Source organism: Candoia aspera, chromosome 6 (assembly GCF_035149785.1).
Source record: "Candoia aspera isolate rCanAsp1 chromosome 6, rCanAsp1.hap2, whole genome shotgun sequence".
Lineage (NCBI taxonomy): Eukaryota > Metazoa > Chordata > Lepidosauria > Squamata > Boidae > Candoia > Candoia aspera.
Genome location: NC_086158.1, coordinates 16,772,672 through 16,792,171, shown reverse-complemented (window position 1 = coordinate 16,792,171; position 19,500 = coordinate 16,772,672). Strand labels below are relative to the sequence as shown.

The following is a 19,500-nucleotide window of genomic DNA, read 5'->3' as shown; positions in this document are numbered from 1 at the left end:
TGGCCAGAGACAACTGATCCTTTGAGCTCACAGCACCTGCGGAAGAGTCCTTGCACCAGTCGGAAAGCCTTGCCTGTAGCCACTATGGAACCAGAGCCAATGCCTTCTGCTGTTGTGGACCTGCTTCCTGCACCAGCCGCTCCAGTCAAGCCTCTCCTTACAGTTCCTGCCGAGCGCAGCCTTGGCTGCAGTTCCAAGCCTCGCCACATCACTCCAGCGCGATTCAGTCTTGCCTCCAGTTCCAAGCCTCATCGAGACGCTCCAGTCCAGTCCAGCCTTGTCTCCAGATCCGAGCCTTGCCTCAACATTCTAGTCCAGCCAGCCTTGTCTCCAGATGTGAGCCTTCCTAGATGCTCCAGCCAAGTCCAGTCTTGCCTCCAGATCCAAGTCTTGCTGAGACGCTCCAGTCAAGTCCAGTCTTACCTCTAGATCCAAGCCTTGTCTAGATGTTCCAGTCCAGCCTTGTCTAGCCTCTGTGTTCCAGCCTGGTCCAACCTGCTTGACCATTTGCAGATTTGTGTGTCAAGCCTCCTCTTTGCCACGCACTCTAGCTCCTTCCAGCCTTGCAGCTTCAGTCAGAGGATTGGCCAAGTTCTACCTCACTGTCTTGCCATGGTCTGACCCTGAAATGTTGCCTGAATGTCCTTTGCAGACTAGGTGGACTTGATTGATTTGAATTGCCTAATCTATTACAAGGACTTTTGCTATTGCAAATAGTTATTTCAATAAAGAATTTTATTAGTAATTCTGCCTGGCCATCTCATAATCTGAACAGGACAAGCTTATGATATATATTTGAATCAGTTCCTTTACCAATTACTTATATGTTTAGGCTTAGACAGATATTCTTCCTTCCTACAGTTTCCAGTAGCAATAGGTTAACTCATTCTCTGCCTGTAATCGTTTAATCAACCAATTATTTTAGTGGTTTTATGAAGTTATAACACTTGGTACTATCTATCTGATGGCATATCTGCCATGGTTCTTTAACACAAATTAATGCAGATTTAATTATTTGTACATTTAGCTTCTCCCATGGGTCAACACACCAACTTGCAGTGACTACTCTGATCCCAGACTTACTCTGATCCCAAGCTTCTGATACAACACAGCCATTCCTAACTCTCCCATTTTCTGTTTATTTATGAATTTAAATACTGATACATTGCATGATTTGAGATTCATAAAGCAATACATGTCAAAAGTAAAAAACATGCAACTCATAATAGAATAGCCAATTAAAGTAAAATATATAATATCTAACAAACAATCCAGCCACTTATAGCATGGCAATCTGGGCACAGAAAAGATGTTATGGAAAGTGTGGTGGCCTCTATTGCTGATGGAAAAGCAAAAGCAAGGTGTCTTGCTGCAATACAGAAGGGAGAACCGTCCATGGTGTTAGTGGTACAATGGAGAGGGCCAGCTTACTCTTCCAAGTTCTCATCTTTTACATCTATTGGAAGAAGGATATGGAATAGATGTTCTCTATACATCTAAGGGCAGAGGGATTTGATATGATAAGTGGCATTCTTTAAGGTTCATATAAAGTTTAAATATAATGAGTTAACCAATTATCATAGCAATTTTTTGAAAATTTATGATATGGTTCTGAAGCATCTGATGTCATGTCTGCAAGCAACAGAAAAAGCAATAATAGCAGTGGAAAAGGAGGGCAAGATAGAGGCACACAGCCTCAGGCTGCCTGTTGAACAGTTTATATGGGAACTGGTATAGTAAGATTTCATCAACATGAATTAAACAAATTAGACTTCTGCCTTTGAAAGCTAGTGGTGAGAAATCACCTGGCATCAGGTTGCCAGGATATGGAGTATATTGTGATAAGAGAATAAAAGTTAATCTTCTTTCAGTAGAATCCCCATGCTCTTCATAATTTCCAACTTCTGTAAGTAGCTCAGTAAGAACAAGCTACTCTCCCCTTTACTTTTGAATCAATCCACTTTGGAATAAGATTAAAATGGATGGAAGGAGGGAAAGGAATATGGAAAGATGCTAACATGGAGCTGGATCACTAATCAGTGGGATCCATCTTATCAATACCAATTGATTCCAGGATTCCAGGCAAGGATTTTCCCACCTATAGAGTGAACTTGAGGCCTCCTGTATGATTGTTTCTTCCCCCTCCCCCACAACCAAGAGCCTTTGTACCAATTTGTATTCTCCTGTGTCATTGCTGGGAATCACTAGAGCAGCATGAAAGCTATCTGGGCAGCCTTTCTTTAATCTCCTCTGGACTTGCTAGAGTAGCTCTTTGCCTCACTTGAGGGCAAAGGTCACAGTTTCCCCATTGGAACAGATGTTCTCAGACAAAGAAAATCAAAGGAAGGCTGCTGAGGCAGAACTCAAGTGTAGAGGGTATATCAGCAATTGAAGGGGAAGGAAACCTTACAAGATTGTCATCACTATAACAATGACAGCTCACAAAAACTCAGAACTATTCAGAATGGGAATATCTCCATCCTTAGTTTCTAAAAACAGAAGTGCAAGCAGCTGAGCACTCCTTAAGAGATCTATTCCTTCTGACCAGGATTTATGCTAAGCATTTATTTAGCATTTGTTCACTGTTCAACTTTCTTCATCCATATTATTTCATCCCTGTACCAGCTTAGTAAAGTCTGTCAGTTATTAATGTTTCCATATAACCGGTGGCAATTCTGGTGGCTTCCTTATGTCTAAAGTGTACATGGTTAGTCTTGAATTTGAGTCACATCAGAGATGTTGCTTCAGTGTGAAAAAAATAATACAGCACCCTCTTCATTCCAAAAGAGCTTAAGCCCTTGGAGCAGAGAAAATAAACAGAATCTTTGTTATGGTCACTGACCAGAATTCTACAAATTCTACATATAAACAAATAATCAAAATAATAAAACAATTTCTATTTCAAATAAAATAAGACAACATAACATTGTAGGTTGGCTATTGGGGTGATCAGAACAGGCCTAGTTTTACAGAGGGTGTAACAAAATTTAGCCACATTCAAGAAAACAAATCATACTAATCTGATAAAAGTAACCATACATAAAACAAATCAGAATTGTCTGGGTACTTCATCAGATAGGCAGTAATAAAACAAATTCTTGTGTCCTTAAAGCAGGTAAAGAATAACAGGAAATGAGCATTTGGTTCAATAGATCTTCTCCAAAAGGTCACAGCCTTGACTTGTAAGGGATGGTTTTATATTTGCCCTCAAGAACAGCTGATCGGAGGACATTGAAATGTGCTAATGTTTGGCTTCTTTGAAGCTTAGGGACAGATACTTAAATATGTTGCCAGATTACAGATGTAATTTTCAGCTGGGCAGGGCAGTAGGTAGGGATCTCAGAGGCTCTTTAGAGGTAGAGGTGTGCCCCTCTACCAATGAGCCCTAATATGTGGGAGATAGAGATCATGTAAGAAATAAGCATTGGTTTCTTTGATATTTATTATGCAACACATTCAGTTCTAGATCAGAGTTCTGATATCTGCAATACAAACAACAACACGTGGACCACATAGGGAACCCCAAACCCCATTTTTGCAGTTCCCAGAGGATCCAAGGTCATGACACAGAAATCTGGTGGCAAAACTGCAATTTTCAGGTTTTATTCACAAAAATGGCATTTTTAGATTTATAAACCAACATTCCAAAGCTCCCTCTAGCCCAAGAAATCAAAGAAATAACAGGCTGCAAATTTCAACTCTGTCCTTTCCAGTCATAGCACCATATCACCACCATAATCTCTGAGGCAAAAAAAAAAAAAAAACTTGAGTGCCCAGTGAGAGGAAAGCTGTCCATCCATGTGATAACAGATTAAAAAAAATGCCTCTTGAAATAGTGGCACAATTCAAGATTTGCTGCATATGTTCATGTGTGTGTGTGTGTGTTTGTATATAAAATGCCTCATATTTTGGAAAGGCTATTGTCCATCCACTGATTAATGGCAGCTCTTTAGGAATTTTGGCAAGAATTCTTTCCTGTTCAATTCTTTTGCTCTCTTATTCATTAGAAAGTTTGGAGTGTGAATTTATATATTTAGAAAATATGCTGTTGGAACCTTTTAGTTTGGAAAAGTGCCTAACAGACCTGTATAAATCTTTGGACACTGTGATGACATTTCAGGCTTCAGATATTCTCTGTCTCACCTTTAAAACATTTTTCAAAGGCCATGCAGGGAAAACCGAGAAAGAAAGAAAACTGCTTTTCCTCACTTGTAAAGCGGCATTTTTTAAAATTACCCAATAATAAATCTCTGGTGTTTATTGCCACAGGTATAGACAACAACCTAGGTACTTTGACAAATGGTAAAGGGTAGGTCTATCAATAGATTTATAGCTTTAAGAAGTTGGAACCAAACTCCATATTTAGTAATAGTCTACCTGTGATTATCAAGATATGGGGACAAGCTACAAACCCCGTTTCTCAAGTAGCTCCTGCAAGGCTACTAAGTTACTCTATTGTTAAAACAAACAAACAAAAACTTTTGTGGGCCTTAAACTGAGATAGTTTTAGGAGGTGGGGAAAATGTAAGAGATAATTTAGAGTTACAGAGCAAAGAAAACAGGCTAAAGGAATAATATCTGTATTCATCCACTTCTCTTGTATATCCCCAACATGAGTAATTGCAACAGAAGACCCAACATATCAAGAAACAACACTGATCCCCAAAATGACATTCAGAGGAAATTCAGAGCAAATATTGGAATTACGTCTAGGGAAACATTCTTCTGATAGAGGACGGGGAAAAGGTAGCAGGAGAGATTTTTATATTTTCCCTGCCATATTATGAAGCGATGTCTGCTCCTAATCTGTATTCAGTGATTTTTTTAAAATAAAAAGAGTATACATTTTGCAGCATTATAATTTTGATTAGCAAAATAAAGACTTGATTGTATCTGTACCCAGATGTTTAGAAAAGGAAGTGGTCTGCATTCCTACCTCCCTTTTAATCCCTAAGAGACCATAAATAGCTGGGTGACGCAAATCTATATGGACTCTCAATTCACTCCCACCACATGGAGCTCAAAAAAGCAGACATCACTGTAATTAGGGGTGGGGAACTGTTTGTATTTATACGGCTCTCAGAGATCAGGTTGGATACCATCAACCTTGGACATTCATATTAGTATTCGTTTAAAAAGCATAGAAAACCCCTGATGGACATCTAGGGTAAATAGCCTGTGAAACACAAAATTTATTTAATACTGTTTTGCAACCTATGGTTCACATCACATGATCCTAAGATTTTATTTATACTAAGGCATGCGTGTATCACAAAAAGGTTGAACTTCATAACTCATGGGAAAGGAAAACCTCTTCTAATCAAGAAGAATTATAGAGGTCTATGAATGTGTGTTTACTCATGCAAATGGGAGCTGAAGGAAGAGATTCGGTTGGGATTTTATTTATTTTTTATTTTAAATTTCAAAGTTGTACATGTAGAGAACATCTGATTGTCAGTCAAGGGGTGAGTTAGCCAGCAGGGTTACAATTATGCCTTATAAAATGCCTTCACTCTGTTTGTCAACTATGAGTTGACAAATATGTTTGCAATGTCTTCCTTTTTTTTTTTCTGCAGAGGAATATTTGGTTGTATGATTTACTACCCAAGGTGGGTAGTTCTGATGTTATAATGTGATAGCACACATATTAAGCTATCTAGACAGGCTTGATAAGGCATACAGTGTGATTCACAGGAGTGTTAAATTCTTTTTGTGCATTTTCGTGCATTACTCTTAAAAAATCCAAGAAAAAAATTCTAATGGCTAACATTTATAAAATACAGAATTTATCCCACCAGACAGACACTCCATTCCAGTAGTATTTCCATTTAAGTTATAACTTCTAAAAATTATCTAGTGATTGCCAGAAAATTACCTCAGAACAGACACTGTTGTTACTTTAAGAATACTTTAGTAAAGAATTAATGAATAATTTTATTAAAATAAAACTTAATCCTCCAAATAGTCACTAAAATGTCTTGTCCACCACTTCTCAACTAGATCCATGACCCTCCTGGCTGGTGAAGGCAGCTCAGGAGGTGACATGTGGTTGGGTCCAGATGACAGTAAATACATCCTTGAGAGTGCACCCCGTCCTCAAGAAACTGTTGCTGAACCCTACTGTACTGGATAATTTTTGTCCACCTTTTTGGGGAAGGTGTTTGAGAAAGTGGTGGCATTGCAGCTCCAGAGGATTCTGGATGAAACAGATTATCTAGACCTCTTCCAGTCAGGTTTCAGGCCTGGAAATGAGATGGAAACAGCATTGGTCGCACTTGTGGATGATCTCTGGTGGGAGCAGGATGGGGCAGTGCATCCATCCTTGCTTTCCTTGACCTCTCAGAGGCTTTTAATACCTTTGAGACCATGATATCCTTTTGGGGCAACTCAGGGAGTTGGATGGGTGGCGTGGTTTTACACTGGTTCACCTCCTTCCTCCAGGGCTGGTCCCAATTGGTGGAGATAGGGAGCAAGAGATCCGACCCACAGCCCCTCCTTTGTGGAGTGCCACAAAGGGTTCGGTACTCTCTCCACTCCTCTTCAGCATCTACATGAAACCACTGGGTAAGATCATCCATCACCATGGGATGAGGTATCATCAATAAGCTGATGATACCCAATTATACATCTCTGTTCCGGGTGAAGTAAGTGATGCTGTGACCACCCTCTCTAGGGGCTGTGGGGTGCCTGGGGGCTGTAGGGGTATGGATGGGGAACAACAGGCTTCAACTGAACCCTGGTAAGATGGAGTGCCTGTGGGTTAATGGATCCTCTATATCCGGGAATTTACCATCTTTAGTTCTGGATGGGGCTGCGCTGGTCCAGACAGACTTGGTGCAGAATCTGGGGGTCCTTCTGGACTCACAACTCCTGCTCAAAGAGCAGGCGGCAGTCATGGCCAGGAGGGCCTTTGCACAACTTCATGTTGTGAGCCAGTTACACCCTTTCCTGGATTGGGAGACCCTTTGAACAGTCACTCATGCCCTGGTCATCTCCCATATAGTCTATTGCAATGCGCTCCACATGGGGCTACACTTGAAGAGTATCCAGAAGCTACAACTGGTCCAGAATGCAGCCGCATCGGCAATTCTAGGTGCCCCAAGATCAGCACATGGAACACCTCTGCTGTGAGAGCTGCATTGGGTGCCAGTTTGCTTCCGGGTCCAATTCAAGGTGTTGGTTATCACCTTTAAAGCCCTACATGGCATGGGTCCAGGCTACCTGAGGGACTGTCTCATATCCATTACATCGACATGTCCCACCTGGTCATGCAGAGAGGGCATGTTACAGACCCCGGCTATAAGAGAATTCCATCTGGCAGGGTCCAGGAAGCGGGCCTTCTCTGCAGCAGCTCCTGCCTTTTGGACGTTCTTCCCCAGGAGGTGAGGCAAGCCCCTTCTCTCCTGACCTTCCGTAAAAAACTGAAGACCTGGCTCTTCCATTGCGCTTGGGGCGGGAAGGGGAGTAGTCATTCTTGGGGGTGGCTAGTGCCCTAAAATGGCCCTCATATACTCACGAACTGAATTAGAACTTTCATTGCCATCTGGATTTTATTTTATGTGTTTATCTTGTATTCATATTTTATGTATTATTTATGGTTTTATTGTATTTTAAATCTTTTACCTTTATTGTAAACTGTCCAGAGTGCCTCCTCTGGGGGGAGATGGGCAGTGGCAAAATTTGATGAATAAATAAAATGTGGGGCAAAATTTTGGCCTAGAAGTTCCAAATAAGAAGTATTCAGATAATCCATAGCAGATTATCAAAATATATGAGAGGTCCTGGGCTACATAAATTTGTCCCCTGCCCCAGCTTCATAACTGTGCCCCCATCACTGACACATTTGTGGTTATGTATCCTCACCATTTATTGGTTTGGAACCTGTGGGAAGAGGGGTCTACCAGCACGCTCATCTGCTTACAAATAACGTCTCTTTGAGATTAGAGGGATTTGCATGCATATGGTAAATAGTCTGAACCTTCCAAATATGATTTATCATAGAAATTTGACTAGATGTCATGTTAGGTTTATTGTAACCAATCAGTCAATAGGAGTTTTCTTTTTATTTAATCTTAACACAGAAGAAAATAATATCACGTGCAACTAGGCTGCTGTAAGCAGAGGGCTTTGGATAGTTTTATAGCTCAACAAATCTGTTTTTAAAAATCTATGCAGCTTTCACGCGCAGTACCTTTGTAGTAAACTTCCTTTCATCAGAAGTTACAATTAAGTAAAGACTGCAGCATTTGAAGAAAATTGAAATAAACCTCTGCTATTATTTAAGAGAGCTAAAATCATTACTGAGGAAAGAGATATATTGCAGTAAACCAGATTATTTGTGTTGTGTTTCTTCTTATGCAATTTTGTTTACAGCATTGAAATTGAAAAAAATAAATAAGAAACTTACCCAAGTTCTTTGATCAGGCATTTGGAACTGGGAGCAAAATTGAAACAGAAACAACACATTATTCCTGCATTTGGATTCTTTATTGCACTCAATGCATCGTTCATGACACAATAAATATGACTCTCAGGTGTTAACAGTCTTTGTTGTGTTTGCTACAGGGGACTAACATGGCTACCCTTCTGGCAATGGATGCTTACAATCTGCAGAGACAATTGGCTGTCATGCATCAGCAATAACCATGATTAAGGTTTCTCTTAAGCAGATGACAGAAACCTGGTCCATGAAAGAGAGGATAATGGGATGAAAGGAAAAGGAGGTAGCTGAGCCTAGTACACTATTTTTAGATAGAGGAAGCTATCTCCAAAATGACCGCCTTTAAAAGTATATTTGAAATCTACTTGTTATAAAGTTTTTTAAAAACTCTATCTAACATCTCAGTTCTAACAATTTCCTAAAGATATAAAGATTAGAGCAATTTGTTTAGCAACTGCTCAGGAAAGTCCACCTTTATATATGTGTCCTGCACTTGTATGTCTGTGAGTGTGCATTAAACATTATTAAATTTATCTTAATATACCTATGTATAGTATTATACTATCCAAACACTGGGTCTGCCTCAAGACAATTGCTTCCTGAAATCAAAAATAAGATGGTATCTGCTCCCACAATGCAGTACTCATTTCTGCAGCCCAATAGCTTAGAAGACACAGGACAAACTCCGTGTACTGACAGTTTTGCTATTCTTTATGCCACAGCAAATGGAATGCTACCTGAAGCCAATGCTTTCCTCTCCCAAATGGTAGAGGAAATGGTAGAGATGGCTCTGATTAAAATAAACACTGGGCTAAATTCTGCCTTTGCAGCCAGCATTACTCTTAGTATTCTCTAATACTCATTAATCTTACCATGAGAAGATAGGCAGATACGAACAATTTGACAACTGTTATAAGAATGGATAATGGGACAGTATATGTTCTTCTATTCTTCCTGCTTGTTCTTCTCCCCCCAAATATTCATTCAATTAGAAAAGAAACAGTTTCTCTTTTTTTTCTTCCCTGATCAACCAACCCACCAACCCAGATCTGTATAAATCCACTTATTTAACATGGCATTGTTTTTTTTTTCTGAAATTGCTCATTATTCACCTCTATTTACTAATAAGTACCTAATATTAAATGATAATCTGGAGCAGTTGTATAATTTACGATGTGAGACAACTCTCCCACCACCCAATCCAGCCCACCAATCACTTGTGGCAGTTCCCTAAGTTCTCAAATGTTTTATTTGCTAGCTGTACTTATTTTGGTGGGTGCAAAACAATGCAAGACTAGTTCATAGAATGTAAGCTAGCAAGAGATAAAGCAGAAAAGCAGATGTATAACAAATGGTCCAAGAGCTTATGCAGAAAAAGAATTCAGGTGAATGAATACCCCAAACCATCAGGACTTTAGGACCAGCACCAAGCCTGGGATCTTAATGCCTATTCTATAAAGTATAATAAGTCATTTCCAGAGGCAGTTATTTTATTACATTTGAGTAGCCTCTCACATTGTTGCAGTAACTTTTCCCTAGGACAGTGATCTATATCACATGAATATTTTATAAAGTGATAAGAGACATGACTGTGAATACTTTAAAATGAGTTTTTCACGGTAGCTGCGCTGCATAAAATACTCCCAAAGGAAAGAGGAAAGGTCCAAAACAATTTGGCTAAGAAAAGAGGAGGACAAGACAATTCAAGGAGATGCCACACTTTGTCTCTCTCTTTCATGCTGACAGCTTGATCATTGAGTCAACAGCCCAAAAATAACTTGAGCTTGGTTTTCTCCCAAGATATTAGTGAAGTAGTGCTGGCTTCACCAACCCAGGCACCCTCCAGTTGTGTGGACTTCAACTCACAGAATTCCCCATCAACATGGCCATAGCTGAGAGTTATACTGTATACATCTTGAGGATGCCCAGGCTGGAGAAGGCTGCAGCTGTACAATGAACACATGCAAAGGCCCATATACATGCAGGATTCTCTCCCTCAAAGAAGAGAGGAGGGAAAAAATCAAATCTACATAAGAAAATGCCTATATTTTATTTTTATAAATTTGGGGCATCCCAGAAAGAGAATTCTTTGAGGCACTGTTGCCATATCAAGCTGAACCTGCTGATCATCCCATTTCCTACACGCTTTTAAAAAATACCCTGATTTCTAGGAGATCTCATAATATGCTGGAGGATGAACTCTGATAAGGTAAATTGCTGTCTGGTTGTTACTCAGCTTATCAACCCAGGAAAAAACCCGAAGATTACTTATGCAAAATACAATTCAACTGGTGTTTCTCCCATCCTCTCTAGCACATACCAATGCCCACATTGTATTACTAGTATCACTATTTTATTAATAGAAATGCATTTAATTCCTGCCTTTATTTGATACATTCTAGAGAATCCCCATTTATATTTAGATCAATAATGTATAAAGGCTGTGCAGACAATGTGTGACTGAAATAAGATCATGTACTAAGCTACATGAGTCAGCACTTGTGTCCAGCAATCTAGCTATTATAACATACTGATTCACATGTTCTTCTTGGCCATGGCTGGCTGGGTTTGCACAGCACATTAAGCCAAAAAACCACAGTGGCTGGGTCCACACTAATGTAAAAACAAATAAAATGCATCATGGCTTAGTGTGATCTAAGAATCCAGCCACTGGCTTACATTTCATTGTCACACTTAAACGTCTATTTTATTGTATTAACCACTTATCAAAAAATGATTTAAAAAATCAATAGGTTTGTTATTTATTATTTTTCTACAAACAGTACAAAACAGGTGATTTACAAAGTGCGACCGTGACTGGCAACTATAGACATGAGAGGAAAGAGGACAATCTATACAGAATCCTTCATTTAATATATTACACTACTTTTCTCAAAGCTTTGGTTACTGAACATTCCTCATTCTTTCAAGTCAATGGTCATTCCTGTCTGTCACCTTAGGTCAGAATTCCAGAAGAAAGTATGAATTTTAATTTAATCATCTAATCCAGTGTTTCTCAACCTTGGCAACTATAAGATGTGTGGACTTCAACTCCCAGAATTCCCCAGCCATCTTAAAGTTGCCAAGGTTGAGAAACACTGATCTAATCCATTACTAAAATTTGGATCCAAGCCATTCTCTGTTTACAGCAGATTCCTGGGGAACAAAATCTGACTTGAGTATCAAGCTGTACAACTTTTTCTAATGTTAAACCGTATAGCTAGCCGAAGTCAGCCTATGGTTGCTGACAACCTGTCCCAGTTCTGTCTGATGAACTGGCTTTAAAGATTTGAAAAAACCAGGAACATTGTAGTAGGGTTCAAGTTTGCTCATGCCTAATGTGGCTTTGAATTTTTTTTTTCCTTAGAATTTTTCAAGTCTTATAAAAAACATATTTGGGTACAGCCTAAACGACAGGGTATTTTAGAGAGAAGAGCTGCTATTTAGACATATAACCACACTGGGTGTGTGGAGGCAGATGACAGTTGTCTAATTATGCTTGTAACCTTCCTGCAAAAATATCATGAAGATTAAAACAATGCTACATGGAGGGGGTTTTTTTTGTCTCAAGTCACTAAAAATTGTCTTTTAGGAAATCCGATCATGACTAAAATTCCAGTTGTTCCTGTGCACCTGCACCTATCAACATGTTTGTTTACAATCTTAACATCTTGATTATATATATATATATATATTTAAAAAAAACTTACTTGTGGATGAAATAAAAACCCTGGAGATGGTCTCAAATACTTTTCCTTTAAAGCTTCAAGTGGATCAGTTAACTTTCTTTTCTCTACTCTGTAAACATTAAAATGAGAATGATCTTGTCATGACTCAATCAAGATGGATACACATTGGACAACAGAGCAGATTTCCCAGTCCCACTGATGAAAGATAAAGAGGGATACTTGTTTGTCAGCACAAGTGTAGTATACTCAATAAAGCTAATATGGATAGTGAACATCCTGTAAACCAGCCTCTCCACACATCTGGAGGGCACCAGGTTGGAGAAAGCTGCTTTAATTTATACTATGAACAAACTGAAATTTTGACACCTACGATTTTATATATGTATAAGAAACTGGCACTGAGCATAGTTTAAAGAGGGCAATTTTACTATCAAATTACAGAATTGAGCAGGATACTTTTTGTGTGAAATAACTTTCATAACTAAAACCAAAGGAAAAACTAGGTTGATATTCTTATTTTATTCATCATCATCTCCAATTCTGAGATACTCAAAGTGTATTCTGAATATGTCACACGCAAGTGAATAAACCCAACTACAAGTCATACTGTTTTCCTCCAAACAAAATGATTAATTCATCACAAAGATCTTCCAAGTTTGGGTAATCATTTACAGAGTAAGAAAAAAATCAATGTTGCAAGATTTTGATTACAGTTAAATGATTAAGCAATAAATACCACTGTGACCAATGTCTACAGTGCTAGATTATGGAAATAAAGAAAACGATGTAAGAAATATAAATAATTTCACTGGCATGCTATCTAGAATTTAGGTCTGAATTCCCTGAGTAAATGTCTAAAGATTTGAAAATAACAAGCTGAGAGCATTACACACTTGATCATAATTTCAGGTCAGGTTAAAGTGAGATAGGTAGATAGGTGAGAATAAAGAGGATGGTTTCTAAGACTAAGTAATACTCTCAGGGGAGCCTACTTCTTGTGTTGCTACATGAGTCACTGAACTGGAAATTTACTCTTGACTGAAAACAAGCTGCAATTCAAAGACCCAACTGGAAGCTACTGAGAAGACTGGTAATTCTGCTTACTATGGGTACCTGGATAATCCAGTCCAGAGAAAAGATACACTTGCCCTTCTTAAGAGAAGCATGACTGGAGAGAGATTAAACCATTTGAACAAATCATGCAATGGGCAACCTTCTCTGATTTTTAAGGATGTTGGTAGGAGGAGGTACTGCTAAGGGCTGACATTACACAAAGGTCTCCCTGTAGGATACCCCTCAATCTGTTATTCTTTGCATTAGAAATCAGCTTCTTCATCTGCTGTTCACTTTGGGTTATGAAGGAAGAGGAGTAGATACCATTGCCTGCTTGGTTATTGAGGACCATCAAGCAAGTGAAGCCAGGATGAAGAAAAGAAGAAGGGCTGCAGGAGGTGATAATGGGGGTGAGAAGACAGTCTAACTGAGAAACACTGATGGTAATTTGCAGAGGGCCTTGCAGACTTAAAGCTAATATTGGATGGCTTATAGCCTTTGATTTACTTTTTTACTATATGTTAGCAGTTCTATGCTAGGATGTGCCAGCACATTATTTGGAAATCACCTGTGTTCAGCTAATATCTTTCAGATTTATTTTTACTCCCTTCTCTCTAGTTCTCTGTTTTCCTCTTTTTTTCAGCAATATACACATATGCAAAACTGAGACAAATACAAGTAGATTTATCCTAAGTAGATCTTCAATTTTGAAATGGGATACACACCTACTGCTTGACCCATCAAGCTTGGGTTCTTATTTATAAGCTAGGAAGCATATCTATTCACTGTTTCAAATGGCAAACTTGGAAGGACAAAGTTCCTTTCATTGTATGAGAAAAAGCATGAAAAAATTGGAAACATATCAATTCTCCGTTGGAAACCCAGAAAAACTCTAAACTGGGATATCAACTTCAATGTTTCTGCATGTGCTCAGAGAACTTCCTCCACCTGTCTTGGGAGAGCAACTCCCAGGACTGCTAGCCATTATGGACAAAGGGAGTTCTGATACCTGTCTATCATGTAGACAGCATAATGTTGGAGAAGGATGTCCGATGAGAGAGAGGGAGGGAGAGGGAGAGGGAGAGGGAGAGGGAGAGGGAGATGATGGATGGATGGATGGATGGATGGAAGGAAGCAGATTACATGGTTAAATCCTAAACAGGTGAGTAAATGAAATGTTCAAAATCAAAGTTAAAAAGTGGTGACCTGCAAGGTCTATGCATATTTTTGAGATACAGTCAGTAGTATATAAATTGAACCAATCTATAAGTAAAATCCCAGAGTAAATAGTTTTAAAAGAAAATCAGGGGAAAATCCATATGTAAACACAGCCATTCTGTTTACGAGATTCTGCATTTCCTTTGCAGTGTATATTCTTGGTGTTCAAACTGATCTCAGCACAATAAACAATATTGACTATTAAGAACTTTCATTAGAATTATCATGCAGATTCTTCTGACATCAGCTGTACATTCTGCGTAGCAGAGAGGGATAAACACTTTCCAATAACTACAAACAAATAAAGGCAGAATTTTACCCTTGAGCTCCACGTTGGGTTGCTATGGTACAATGTGTTTTGAGTTCTTGGGTGAAACGCCTTTGATTGCAGTGGAGGCTGACATTTCTAGTTTGCAAACAAAAGCAGAATTTGACTGCCAATTTTTAAACACATTCTTTTTCTGAAAATTATTTTAAAAAACATTAACTTGTATTAAGGTAAGAAATATCTAATGTTCATTAATATTTCAACTATTTCCAAAATTCTATGATAATAAATGACTGAGAACCACAGGCCATTTTGACAGTTTGAGACTTCAGAAGCCAAATAGTTCTTACAAGTGGATTACCTGTAAATGGGATCCATAAAGAAAGGTGTAGGTCTTGCATGTTGTAAAGAAATATCAGAAGATTTCCTTGATTCGAGATCATGATCTCCCTTCTTTCCCCCAAAGATGTGGTTCTTCCGAGGCTCACTCTGCTTTGTGCCAGTGGCTCGACTTCTGGTGCCCATGCTCAAGTCTAGAGGTTGGTCCTGGCTGGTCACTGATGGAACTGCTGTTTTTGAAGTTACAGGAGTAAGTGGTTTCTCCTCCTTACGTTTAGTGGTAAGGTCAAAGGGAGACTCGGAGGTCCCCTTTAAGGTCTTCTTCCCTTCTCCTGGAGATTGGGGTTCCATTTTCAAAGGTAACGATCTCAAGTCTCTATCAGGAAATGGATACATTGACTGAGAGAATGCTGGAAAAAATGGGAGGGGAAACATGGAAGGGTAAGGTAAGGCTCCAACTTTTTTGTCCTGCAGCCCCACAAGTCCTGTCGAACCAAAGTATTTTTCAGCAATAGAGGCAATGGCCTTTATAGAATCATTCACAGCTCCTGACACCGCAGTTTGTTCCTCTAAAGATGGTGAGAAGGTGGAATGATTGCTGTATTCTTTCTTATTATTTACGGAAGCCAAATTCTGCAGAGAGTTTACTTTGTCTTTGAACACTTTACCATTTTCTTTACATTTCTCTTTATCGCTTTCAATGTCACTTTCGAGATCAGAGCCAGAGGTGGTCTCCAGGTCACTCCCACTGGGGGTACTGACATCATCAAGGTCACTACTCTCTGACTGGTCACTGATCTTTTCATGTGGCCTCTCTTCAGAGGACCTCTCTGGTTGAAGCTCCAGTGGCTTATTTTCACTTAGGTTAGATGGGTGCTTATTTAGTGCCTTCAGAATCTCCTGGGTAGCTGGCAGTGTCTGAGGATGTGTCATGAGGGGACTTTGACTTTTGATTGTTTGATCTGTGCTTGGAAGTCCTTTAACAGGAGAACTAGCAGGTATCAAAGGTGGCCTGTGATACAAGCCTGAAGGAAACAGGCCAGGGAAGCTAAAAGAAAATCCAGGAGCTGTTGGAAAGGTAAGACCAGCAGGATGTCTATTGGCGCCAAAATAGTCAGAAAGGCCTGGATTTGCATGAGTCATATTAACCATGGAAGATTTATCCATAGCTGGGGTTCCAGGAAGTGATATGCCTTGGCCAAAAAATCCTCCTGCAGCAAAATGGTTCTTGCCCTCACAAAATCTCCTGTGCTTATTTAAGGAAGACGTAGTGCTGAACATTTGTCCACAGTCTTTGCACTTGATTTGGGTTCTGCAATCAGCATGCATACGCTTATGACGGCAAAGGTTTGAAAACTGAGTATAGGATTTATGGCAGACCTCACCTGTGTGTAAACAACAACAACAACAAATCTCAGGATGTATGATAATTTTACTCTTCCCCTTCACCCAGCTGTTTTTAATTCCATCCCTCTGCTTTTACCTGAGCATCTGAAATAGTTTACACTTCCAGAGGTCACTAGAGCTCAATCCTACACTTGCTTATTCAGAACTAAGACCCAATGAATTTAATGGAATTTATTTCCTACATGCAAAGACAACTATTGCAATATTTTGGCTGCAATCTTAGAGACTTGTCTGAGTAAAAATTCTACTAAAGCAAGGTCTGAATAAACATATATAGGACTGTGCTATTAGTAATACCTGGTGGATTAATCTAACAGCAGGTACCTATAAACTCCAGTCCCAAACTCCAAAAAGAAAGAATATGTTTAGAGTAAATACAGTGAGAAGCAGAATAAAACATCAACACCAGTAAAGAAATTTTATTTACCAGCCAAATCTCTGCATCCTGCAACCTGCTGTCCTATCTGCTTATTGCACATTTTTTTGATATTGCAATAGACTGTTTATAGTATGACTGAGCAAGATGTAAAAAATAAATTCACAAATACAGCTTTGCATGATCACCAGTGCCTTATGGTATGATCCCATTATATGGAGAGATCTTGAACAAGTCATAGTTGCAGAACAAGATTTTATTTTCATCCATCCTTGTGGGCTTTGTGCATGGCTATATTATTTTCCCATTAATTTGCATATGCAATGAAGCTGGTTCTCACACATGAAAATATGCACAGGCCTGTCATCCTCCCATTAATATACGCAATTTTTACACAACAGCTTTAATTACCTGATATAATCACCATCTTACAAAAGCACCATGATCAAGAAAGATATTTTTAATGCACATTGTAACAACTGGAACATTTTCTGTGGTCATGTACTAAAACTAATTAAGTTTTAGAACATCAGGAAGTGTGAATTGTTAATAAGATTGGAACTTGGAGTTGGCTTCAAAATCAGTTTTATGTAATACGAGCAAAATTTGCACAGAATGCAGGTAGTCCTCGAATTACAACCATTTGTTTAGCAACTATTCAAAGTTACAATGGTGCTGAAAAAAAGTGAGTTATGGCTGGTCCTCGTACTTACGACTGTCGCTGCATCCCTGCAGTGACATGATCAAAATTCAAGCACTTGGCAACTGGCATGTATTTACGATGGTTACAGCATCCAAAGATTATGTGATCGCCATTTGCAACCTTCCCAGCTGGCTTCTGACAATCAAAATCAATGGGGAAAGCTGGATTTGCTTAATGACCATGTGATTTGCTTAATGACCATGGCAAAAAGGTCATGAAATCGGGCATGACTCACTTAACGACTGCCTTCGCTTAGCGATGGAAGTTCTGGTCCCGATTGTGATTGTAAGTTGAGGATTACCTGTATTGTAACATGGCATTATATTGCTCAGGGTTCTAGTCATTCCATTTCTCTTCTCTTGGCTTCTGTCCTCCCGCAAAATTAGCTAAACCTCTGTTGCTACTCAGCATGCTCAGTCCCCATTGGACCTGTTCTTTATTTGTATTTTATGTTCTTCTGTGGATCTCAAGTCCGGCATTATGCACGGATGGCAGTAGTGTGACCAAACACAAACAAGGACAGAATTTAAAAAGGGCCTTTCACTTCATCTAGCATATAAACCAAGTACAATACACACCAGAAAAGAATTTTCAGCAATAAAGGGACAGGAACCTTGTCCTCTTTTGCACTGTCACTCTCCTGAGCTGTGTTTCTCAACCTTGGCAGCTTGAAAATGTGTGGGCTTCAACTCCCGGAATTCCCCAGGGAGTTGGCTGGGGAATTCTGGGAGTTGAAGTCCATGTGTCTTCAAGTTCCCAAGGCTGAGAAACACTGTTCTGGGGAGTGCTGATCAAGCTACAAAGCAAGGGAATTCAGGTTGCAATCTTGTGCCTAGTTACATGGGAATAAGCCCCACTCTACTGAATGAGAGGTGCTTGTTAGAAGACGCGCACAGGGTTGTCCTGTCACCACCTCAGCATGAGAAGCAGAGAGAATTATTTTCCTTCCGTACTGAAATCCAACCTCTTCCAGCAAAGAAGAACTGAACAGAGAAAATTTTGCTCAGTTCATGGTACATTGCAGGCTCTTGCCCTTCACACATCAAAGCCACGTAACAATGCACATTGTGCATTCCAAGACGGTCTTAACAATTATTTTTGTGGTTTCAGTCGGACTGACATAATTTACAATGGCTCTATTTTAAGCCTGCAAAGGAAACTGAATTGAATGTATCTCATCCTGCACTCTTGGTTCCCATGAACTGTAATCACGTCCCCTGACTTCCACTCACACCATTGCCGATATTAACCTTCCTGCTCTTATAATGCTTACCCTTGAGAACCTGCCTGCTTGTTGTCTGCCTTAGATGTTTACCCGTACAGCTATCTGTTCCCATCATAACAAGAAAGATATCTATTGTTTGAGAAACTCCTGATTCCACCTGTCTGGCTCAGATGGGCTGCCTTGCCAGTGCACATCAGACAACAACTACAGCAACAATTGCAAGTTGGCTGGCTGCCAACAAAAATGTACAATTCAGGAAAAATGCTATTGCGATTTGTCAGCCTGTGTTCCTGTATTATATCTCTCTTTCATGAGGAACGCTCTAATTAAAGAGTGCTTTCTTAAATCTTATGTGCAGGAAAATTGTGAGATGAGGGGAGATGCCTCTTTTACTTTGAAAAAAAAAACAGATCATGGGAAAAGTTCTGGGATTTATCTTAAATTAAATTTGCTGGACCAGTGAGTTTTGCTTGGAACATTGATTGCTTTTCATGTACAAAAATAAAGTGGAACATTGATTGCTTTTGAAACCTAGTGCCCAGTATACTTTACACAAATGGCCTTCCATTAGTAACAGTAACCTGAACTGTCAATTGTAGATTGCAATTGCTTTTTATGGCACTAATTCAGGCATATAAATAAAGACATTTGTCTAAGGCACTTACACTGCTGAAACTAGATAGATCTCAACCAGAGTTATTTGAGCACAGGATTCCTACTATACCCAGAGTTCCTCACTTGTTACCTTTCTAATTTAAAGAGCCAATGCTTATTTACATATA

The 19,500-nt window shown here is 39.3% G+C and overlaps 1 protein-coding gene across 8 annotated transcripts in view; it reads right to left on the bottom strand.

The window, feature by feature from the left end:
• MECOM (MDS1 and EVI1 complex locus) overlaps positions 1 to 19,500 on the bottom strand; it is a 76,401-nt gene that overhangs the window by 18,257 nt on the left and 38,644 nt on the right. For 2 of the 8 annotated variants that reach the window (XM_063306466.1, XM_063306467.1), the window contains exons 7-10: positions 15,030 to 16,392; positions 14,720 to 14,806; positions 12,151 to 12,238; positions 8,408 to 8,434 (exon numbers count right to left, since the gene is read on the bottom strand). In XM_063306466.1, the coding sequence (XP_063162536.1) occupies positions 8,408 to 8,434; positions 12,151 to 12,238; positions 14,720 to 14,806; positions 15,030 to 16,392 (1,565 nt within the window). The remainder of the gene's footprint in view (positions 1 to 8,407; positions 8,435 to 12,150; positions 12,239 to 14,719; positions 14,807 to 15,029; positions 16,393 to 19,500) is intronic. The other 6 variants (XM_063306469.1, XM_063306470.1, XM_063306471.1 and 3 more) reach the window with 4 other exon arrangements.